The sequence below is a fragment of the Drosophila sulfurigaster genome, chromosome X, assembly GCF_023558435.1.
Source record: "Drosophila sulfurigaster albostrigata strain 15112-1811.04 chromosome X, ASM2355843v2, whole genome shotgun sequence".
NCBI classification, from domain to species: domain Eukaryota; kingdom Metazoa; phylum Arthropoda; class Insecta; order Diptera; family Drosophilidae; genus Drosophila; species Drosophila sulfurigaster.
This window is the reverse complement of record NC_084885.1, coordinates 24,936,900-24,946,498: the sequence shown is the minus strand read 5'-3', so window position 1 is coordinate 24,946,498 and position 9,599 is coordinate 24,936,900. Positions and strand designations below refer to the sequence as shown.

The 9,599-nt window shown below is 35.6% G+C and overlaps 4 protein-coding genes across 4 annotated transcripts; 3 read left to right on the top strand and 1 right to left on the bottom strand.

The window, feature by feature from the left end:
• The first annotated feature begins 4,146 nt into the window (after positions 1-4,146).
• LOC133847501 (small ubiquitin-related modifier 3-like) lies at positions 4,147-5,060 on the top strand. Its single transcript, XM_062282604.1, has 3 exons — positions 4,147-4,295; positions 4,568-4,684; positions 4,752-5,060. Exons 1-3 carry the CDS (start codon positions 4,278-4,280, stop codon positions 4,911-4,913), a joined length of 297 nt encoding a protein of 98 aa, XP_062138588.1. The 5' UTR covers positions 4,147-4,277; the 3' UTR covers positions 4,914-5,060.
• Positions 4,781-6,140, bottom strand: LOC133847499 (UPF0488 protein CG14286). Its single transcript, XM_062282602.1, has 3 exons — positions 5,865-6,140; positions 5,654-5,788; positions 4,781-5,383 (listed from the first exon to the last, which is right to left on the bottom strand). The coding sequence occupies exons 1-3, from the start codon at positions 6,034-6,036 to the stop codon at positions 5,079-5,081; spliced, it is 612 nt and encodes a 203-aa protein (XP_062138586.1). The 5' UTR covers positions 6,037-6,140; the 3' UTR covers positions 4,781-5,078.
• Positions 6,141-6,428: 288 nt separating this feature from the next.
• LOC133847500 (large ribosomal subunit protein eL30) lies at positions 6,429-7,614 on the top strand. Its single transcript, XM_062282603.1, has 4 exons — positions 6,429-6,515; positions 6,595-6,640; positions 6,722-6,867; positions 7,381-7,614. Exons 2-4 carry the CDS (start codon positions 6,620-6,622, stop codon positions 7,547-7,549), a joined length of 336 nt encoding a protein of 111 aa, XP_062138587.1. The 5' UTR covers positions 6,429-6,515; positions 6,595-6,619; the 3' UTR covers positions 7,550-7,614.
• Positions 7,615-7,661: 47 nt separating this feature from the next.
• On the top strand, positions 7,662-8,982 carry LOC133847498 (zinc finger matrin-type protein 3). The gene has a single exon (XM_062282601.1). It carries the CDS (start codon positions 7,841-7,843, stop codon positions 8,909-8,911), a length of 1,071 nt encoding a protein of 356 aa, XP_062138585.1. The 5' UTR covers positions 7,662-7,840; the 3' UTR covers positions 8,912-8,982.
• Positions 8,983-9,599: the final 617 nt, after the last annotated feature.

Here is a 9,599-nt window from a genome sequence, read left to right as displayed (position 1 = left end):
TACGTGAAAATACCTTGTGCTATATAAATGTTTACTTTAATTTCCGACAAAACAAAAACAAAATCAAAGAAAAACCAAACAAATACGAGAAATCAACAAAATAAGCATTTTTATTTATAACAAATAAAAAAAAAAGTAAAAGAAAAACTAAAATATTTATATATCTATATGAACAAATAATTGTAAATATGATTAGAAAGACTTTTTTGTATCTTTATGTTGTTCTTTTTTCTCTCTGTTCATTATTTATATTGGAAAAATTGCAAATATCCCTGAAATGATCAAAGAGATCGACACAGACATATTCCTTACATTAAGATTATCACATTATAACTACGGTCAGCAATTCCTTCTAAATAGCAAAATGAAACAAAAAACAGAAAACAGAAAAAGAGAAAAACATAATGTTAAATATATATAGCCGATATACATATATATAGATATAGATATATCTCAATATATGTATGCGTATATATGAATAATATAAATATATATATATGAATGTGTGTGTGTTCCTTTCCCTTTTTTTCCATTTTGTCTGCTTACTTTCAATTGCTTCATTGTGTCTCTTTACACGTCAGTCTATTTAGCAAAATCCAAAGATTGATTTTCTGAGAATTGCAAATATTGAGAAATGTATTCGAATATGTACCTACACATACACACATACATAGTGTATCTAAACTTACCACTGAAATGGAAATTTAAAGAAACATTTAAGTACCTTACAAGAAAGCTTCTAACTAAACTGCTGTGATCAAATCCAATAGAAATGAGACATATATTCAAACGATGACAAACGACTCTCGCCCAACTGTACCCAATGGTAATCGATCTACTGTTATCGATACGATGCGATCGACTTTGAGGTTATGCACGTGCATTGCTCGAATTTATCGGACATTTGCTGTTATTTGTTGTTCATTGTTCATTTGGGTACAGTCAGTGTGTGTGTGTGAGTGAGAGTGTGTGTGTGTGTTTGATCACAGTGGTACAAAAGTACCTACTAAAAACACAGAAATATGCATTCACAATATTGGACACGGATCACAAGAAGCAAAAACAAAAACAAAACAACAAACAGAAAACAGAAAAAAAAAACAACTTTTAGATATATTAGAAAATATGAAAATGAAACACAAACAAACAACAATTTTGTACTTTTATATATATATATGATTGAATATATATATAGAAACCAAAGAAAAACATACATAAAACATATATGCCTCCATATATTTATAAATATAAATATAAATATATATACTTATACTGGATTCTCAATGTGTCGTTTAGTTCATTGGATAAGTCAGTTTGATATAAGTATATACATACATATAAAATCTATAGATCAATGGTAAAAAACAAAATAAAAAACACTCTCTTGCCACCAGCTCCAGTTCCGATAACATTTCTGTAACGGAATTCAAGAATTCTGCATTAAAAAAATCAAGAAAAGAGAAAGAAATAAGAATAAAAGCAATCTTCGGCCGAACCGAATCTGAAAACCCTTTTCAGAGAATATTCTTTAAAAATATGCCACAAACAAATTCTGATAATAATAATAATAATTCCATTTGATGATGTTCTATTAAACCGTACAATACACAATAGATCTATGAGAAGTTTCAGACAGATAACTTTAAATCTGAAAGATGGACGGAATAATACTTTAGATACTTTGAAATATTCCAATATGATCTGCTGGGGTATAAAGTAAACATAAAATGGAGACATTTTTTTTTTTTTGAGTGTTGAGAATTGTAGGGCGTATGAAATTATACAGTATATAAAATTAAAATTAAATAGGCAAAACCAAAAAAAAAAAACAAAAAGTAAAGTAATAATAATAAAATAAAAAGAAAACAAAGACCGATTGCTTGATAGGCATTCTCCAATTGTGATACCAATGTAAGACAGTCAGGCGGATTCAAAGCCCACTCTGTACAGATAATATGTATGTATGTTATTGGAGGAATCCGAGAAATGAGAAATGAAAAATGAGAATATGAGAAACTGAAAATGAAAACGAGACGCGAGAAAATGAAATGCCTCTGTATGCCCCACTATAAGTTCTACCCACAAAAAAATGTACATAGTACAGCTAAACATAATAATGTAATATGCATGTACGTTAGACCCACAGAAGACACACAACAAAAAGAACAACAACAAAATAGCGTAAATATATGTCTTAAACAAATACATACATAATGAATTCAAATGAAAATGAAAATAGAAGAACTAATCAATTAAGAGTAATATGTATAACCCAAAAAGAAGCCCTACCAAACAGCAAACAATAAGTTCTAGTTATGTAAATATACATATATATATATATATATATATGACAAAAGAATTATATAATCTATTATCGTTAAGTGTATCTCGAAAAGTTAAACGATAAACTTTATACAGAAGACATATAAAATTGCTCATCTCTAGTTAGTGCGGGAAATCGGGATACTACAAAAAAAAAAGAAAAAGAATTATAATAATAATAATATTTCTATACATAGTGCATACACGAAATAACACAACACAACACACATCTTTCATTTTTCACTCTATGATGATTGATTGATTGATTGACACTGCTCTTTTTGATACCTCGTTGATAAAAACAAAAATACAAAATGTGTATGCGCTAAATATCTGAGACGTAAGCCCCCAATATATGTGTAGTCGAAACATTTTGAATGTATGTATGTATGTAATTGTAATTGTTTAAGTAGTTAGAAGATAACAACAACAACAACAACTCATTTATGATTGTAATTTTTGTATATTTTTAGATAACTTCGAAAAATTGAATTGCTAAGCTTTTTCAAAACAAACCATCTAAATGTGCATTACAACTAGAGTTTTAGATATCCTTTTCCCCCCAAAAACAAAAAACAAAAACGAGAAAACAAAATACATGTATATGCATGTTTGTGCGTGTCCGAATGTATCTGAATGTGCGAATATTCTTCATAGTATTATATATATATTGTATCTATATGTATGTAGAACTTTTTTTTCCCACATAAACGTTCTTTGTATTGGATCTGTGTGATAATCAGGTTGAGGATTTTCCATCCCCAGAGAAAGATGTTCTAGTTTAAGCTTAAATTGCAATCGTTAGCGATCGATAACAGTCATGTACTACCAATCATTGATCGATCGATCGAAAAGCTGCTCAATTTCCCAAGAAGAAGAAAATCGAATCTCGTGAATTCGCCACATTCAGTATTGCATGCACATACTGCTCTATATATATACTATATATGTATGTATGTTATCAACAATATGTTTGTTTGTTTTTTTTTTTCTAAATTTCATACATCTGTGTATGTAACAATTAATAATTAAATAAATGCATATCAGTGAATACAATAAAAATAAAACACAAAATACAAAAACAAAAAAAATAACAAAATAACTAGAAACAACCAAAAATATTGATGTACATTCTCGTCACACATGCATACTATGTACATCTGTGATGTACGGATGTACATAATATGTGTGTGTGTGTTGTGTATGTACACGCATATTATTGTTAGTACATAAAATATGTATGTATGTATAATCAATCAATTCAAAGCAAAACAACAGCAACAGCAACAACAAATTGTGTGTACATAAGCATAGAGTTAATATTATAAATGTAACATACAGATTGATATATTATATATATATATATATATACATATATATGTATACATGTGTGTATGTATTATATATATATAAATATAGAAAAGTAATAACTTCCATATTGAGTATTTTTCATATTACCTTTAATAGAATAAAGATTATCGTATTATTCAAAAATACCCCAAGTTCGCATTTTCCATTACAATTTTAGCAGCTGCTACGTTCAAATTTAAATGGCTGCTTTTTGCAACTCTTCGGCGCATTCCGATAAATATCAGAACGTTATCGATTTTCGTTTAATATTCTTTTAAATAAATCTATTATGTGTTTTTATCGACAGCGTCCATGAGTCTGCAAAATGTACAAATAAATGCCATAACAAAATATTATTATTATTGTTCTACAATTAATTGAGTTCAGCTAGCTATCGACTATCGCGGCATTTGCTTATCAGCTTGTTCGCCGTGCAGTCATCGATGTAGTATCGATACTGTTAAAAAGAAGAAAAATTCTCAATCGATAGTGGCAGGCGATATTTCTCCACCTCTATTAGTTGTTGTTCTTGGAGTTTACGTATCGGCGTAGTGAGTGAATTTAGTGTAAATTGTAGCACAACAAAATAAACAACCGCGAACAATATGTCTGAGGAAAAAAAGGTAAGTGTAAACTTGTTTAAAAACATTTTCATCAATGCTACTGCTGCAATGATGTCAAATACAATGTGCCCACAATAATGCCGGCTGAGTGATGCGGCACACACACACACACACACACACGCACGCAAGCAAAAGACACAGACACAGGCTGGCATACAAACAAGCAAATGGCGCGCATGCAAAAGAATGAAGTGTACAACGAACAAGGAAATTGTGGTGTAAACAAAAACTGATATGCAATTAATATTCTTTATTGCGATTTTATTTCGCAGGCTGAAACTGAGCATATCAACCTCAAGGTGTTGGGACAGGATAATGCCGTCGTTCAATTCAAAATCAAGAAGCATACTCCTTTGCGCAAGCTAATGAATGCCTATTGTGATCGCGCTGTAAGTAAAATACAACAAAAAAGAAGGCATTGCATTGGAATGCATTTCATCATCTCGTTTCTTGCAGGGCCTTTCAATGCAAGTGGTGCGCTTCCGTTTTGATGGCCAGCCAATCAACGAGAACGATACGCCTACATCTCTAGAAATGGAGGAGGGCGATACAATTGAAGTCTATCAGCAGCAAACTGGCGGCGGTTCTTTCATATCTCAACAACAACAACAATTGTAATATTCCAACAACAAAAGCAGCAACAACATGAATTATTCCAGTTTTTAACGATACATAACTATATATATTTTTTTGTCCCATTGTACCGTCTCACTTCTTGAATTGTACAAAATGCATGCACATAATAAAACGTATTTTTAGCAAGTATTTTAATTTAGTCTTTATTCAATTCTTTATAGCTAATCCCGCCAGATTAATATCGTCGGCTGCATCATTATCATCGATGCTAAAATTGAACTTGAAGGGTTGCACTGTTGCATTGCTTCCAGCAAAGAGACTGGAAACTTTTGTTTCCACAGCTGATTGTGGAACTTGTGGGGTTGTTGTTGTTGTTGTCGTTGTGGAGCTCGAGTCAGGTACGGCAAAATTAAAGCGAAAATCTTTGCCCGATGTCAACAGTGCTGATTTCTTAACAAAACTCGATTTCTTGTTCATCTCAGCAGCCGGTGTAAATTTAATTTCTTTGGAAGCTGCAATTAAAAACAAAAGCAAAAAAAGTATTACTACCGCTATGGAAAAGAGACAGCAAGCTGCACAGTTTGGAAGGAGACAACGACAGACGGCAGCTGATTCTTCGTTTTCGTGACGTGCAAGGGCCACATGTATTCCTTGTCGTGCCGTGCAAGGCCAGCGCAATCAGTACACATGTCCTGCCAGGGCTGGCGACATGGAGTTTAAATGTGCTTAGCATGGCGCTATTTTCCGACACTTAACTGTTTAATAAATAATTTATTGCTCACCTAGAAGCATCTTCTTTTCCTCCTGCTGCATCTTCAAGCGATAATCGCCTAGCGCCAACTTCATCACCTGCCGCTTTTTAATTAGCGGTGCCGTATTGCTGGTCAATGTCTTCAAGTTCTTGGCTGTGTCCTCGGCTAAAATACATACATATGTATGTATGTCAAATTAATGCTTTATTTTGCCAATTTTTATTCAATTTTACTGACTTACCAATTTTTTGGTTGAGCTTGCCGCTGTTTAGTGCCGTCTGCAGTTGTTGTACGCACCAACAAAGCTCCAATTCGAATTGAATATCGTTGTCGCCATCAAATGTCGTCTTCTTGGGTATTGCCTGTATTGGAGGGGGCTTATTTACTGATTTCGGACCTTTGCGGCGTTGCATCTTGTTTAGTTGTTTTTTATTTATAAATATGGCATGTGCGTTGATTCAAAATAAAGAAACGCTCACACACACATGGGTGAGCAAAGGCACAATCATATGGTAATTGTGTGTTTGTATTTGTGAGCCAGCCACATGGATAACGCTTGCTTGACGTCACTATTGCCCTCAGACGGCGCTTATCGATACAAAAGACTTTTCTAAATTATGTGATATAATTAAGACTCTTTATAATAGTGTTATATACTAGCAATAAATTATCATTATTTTAATGCGTGCCACTATCAATAATATTTTGTTGCATATGTGTAATTTCATTGTAAATTAAGATCGAATTTGTGGTGAATAATCGATTGGAAAATGCAACCTTAAAATTGCGACCATATGTTTGTGTTTTCCAGCACTACATCATTAGTTGTGCTATCTATCGCGTTTCCGTTTCTGGCTCTGCTCTTTCTTTTTGACATTGTCGGCCGACTAAGGTGGGTGTGTTTTATTTTTGTGTGCTCCGACTTAACAATTTTTGCTAAAACGTGCAATTTCTGCTTTTGTTTATTGTAGTAATTTTGTCGCTTAAACATTCAATATGGTTGCCGTGAAGAAACAGGTAAATATAAAAACAAACTGAAATGTTTTGCTGTTCGACATAACCTAACAATTTTTTTTTCTTTTTCTTGGGACTTTGCAGAAGAAGGCTTTGGAGAGCACCAATGCTCGTCTGGCTCTGGTGATGAAGTCCGGCAAATACTGCCTGGGCTACAAGCAGACCTTGAAGACCCTGCGTCAGGGCAAAGCTAAGTTGGTGCTCATCGCCAGCAACACTCCAGCTCTGAGGTGAGAATCCACGTGCGCAGTGTTGTGCCTGGAAATGTGTTTTAATTGCTACAGAGAAGTAGATTTCCATTACATCCAAGTAACGGTTGTTCGTTGTGTTGTTGGTGGAACCATATGGAGTCTTGCTTAATGCTGACTGAGAAATATGATTCCAATCAAATTGTGGAAACTATGGAGTAGTAATACATATATCTCAAGCAGTGTAACAGAGACAGGTAGCTAGCTCTCTGTTCTTACCTCGTCTGCTGCATTACGCACGGCTCCAAAAATGGTTCCAGTAACTACGACGACGACGCCGCCACCAGAATTAAAGTTTGGAATACTTGGGGTAAGGAAATGGAATTGAAAACACAGTATTAGAGTTGTATATGATGATTTATGTAATTCCGATCGCCATGACGATTCCTTTTTATTACTAGAGACTCTTTCTGAAGCTCAAGTTAATAAGGATTGCCGTTTGTTATTGTAGCATATATAATTAATGTATTGTTTTCTGTTATTCTCCGTTTATAGGAAGTCTGAGATTGAGTACTACGCAATGTTGGCCAAGACCGAGGTCCAGCACTACAGTGGCACCAACATTGAGTTGGGCACCGCTTGCGGCAAGTACTTCCGCGTGTGCACCATGTCCATTACCGATCCTGGAGATTCGGACATCATCCGCTCGCTGCCCGACAACTAAGTAAATGATTACAACTAGTTTTCCGTTTTTTTGCTGAAATAAAAAAAAAGCTATTCGTAATTGTATTTGAAAAATGGTCTTATTTGTGTGTGTATCGATACAAAGTTAATCGAAAGTGAGAGTGTGGTGGCTGTGGTAATGTGTCGATAACAATCGAAAGTGCGCCTGCCATACAGCAGCGCATCTCTAGCAGCCGCATTTTGAACACCGATTGATTTGCTCAAGTTTGCAGCAGCAGCGTGTGTTGTGTTTCGTTAGTTGTGAATAGTAGTTAAAAGGGAATCACAAAACATGAGCCATCCCGGTAATCGCTTTGTGGCGCCTGGCCGACAGAATGCTGCATCTGCAGCAACGACGATACCCACAGTTGTTGCATCACAGCGTCGCAACTTGAAACGCAAATTGGACACAACGGAGGCAGCGATGGATGCCACTAGCAACCAGACGCTGATTATGTTTCAGGGACGAGACGAAAGCTATCCCGACGAACTCAATAAACTGATAATGCCGCTGTCGTGCCATCTCTGCAAATCCCAAATGACCTCGATGAAGAGTGCACGCGATCATTACGAGTCCAAGGCACACGATCGTCACATCAGCGCTTGGCTGGCCAAGAACTACACCGACGTGGGGCTGCAGACGCCGCCGGTGAAGCGCATGGTTAAACAGCATGGAACGACGGGACCCAATGCCTATCACTGTGAACTCTGTGACCTGCCGTTGACCTCGTTGACGCACGCTCGACAGCATTATGCCGGGCGCAAGCATCAGCTGGTGGAGCAGAAGCGTTCGCGGCCCTCCGGAGCTGGCTACTACAGCCAGGAGGGCAAATGGGTGCGGACGGGCAGCCGACCCGAAGCGTTTGTGGACGACGGACGCTTTCGCATTGGCGAACAGTTTCTCACCCAGGCAGCAGCAGCAGCTGCCACACCGGATTCCACAACTCCCGAGGAGCCCAAGGCCATTGAAGTGGTGCAGAGCAGCAGCAGCAGCAAAGCTGGTGAAACAGTTGCTGCCACCGACATGGATGCCACGTTGAGTTGTCGCATCTGTCAGATAAGCGTCACCTCGGCATCACAAATCAAAATGCACATGGATGGCGCCAAGCATCAGAAGAATCTACGCAAGCAGCTGCAGGAGGAGGAGCAGCCATCGGAGGAGATGAAACAGTCAACGACAAGTGCAACATCCATCGATATTCCACTCTTGGCTGGCGATGTGGATCTGGCCATGTATCGAACGCCATCGAATTCGTACTATTGCAAGATGTGCAACAAGGCGATGAATCACATCAGCATTCTGCAACAGCATCTTCTGGGCAAGAAGCATCTCAAGGCGTCGCGTCAATATGTCGCCAGTTAAACTATGAAAAGTTCACACTTTGATTCGAAATGCCATTTAGCTTTCAAAAGCATAATTCAATTATATTAGTATGTGGGCTTTAACTATGCATAAATATAAATTTAGTTGAAAAATATCGTATACAACTATCGTATAGCATTCAATTGTGATTCTATATTGAAGCTAAAGAGTTCATCTAACGTACAAATGATTTATTATTTTTCTTTTTGTTCTGTTACAAAAGTGAGTTATAACAAATGAAATAAGATGAACTACTTTATTATGTTCAAAATTATGATTTACAATGAACTGATTTACGATAAAATGCTTTATTGTGTTTAAAATGATGATCTACAAAAAATGAATAACGACAAAATGCTTTATTATGTTAAAAACGATGATTTTATGTGATTTTTATATGTAGTTACTTATAAAGTTATTTTTTATGTGCTCAAAACAAATTATCCAAGATATGAATATAATGAAAAGTTGTCAATTTAATGATGATAATCGTATATGAGAAACATTGAAAATGGAAATACACATAATTAGACAAACTATAAAAGGGAATATAAATGTTAATTTACAAATGTAAGCACAAAGTTAAAGTGAATCAAGCAGCATTACTAGATTCTACTATATAACGCTTTAATTCTCTATCCGTCAGCTGTTTATAATATCCAGGCTGTTAAACTTAGAGCCAAATTAT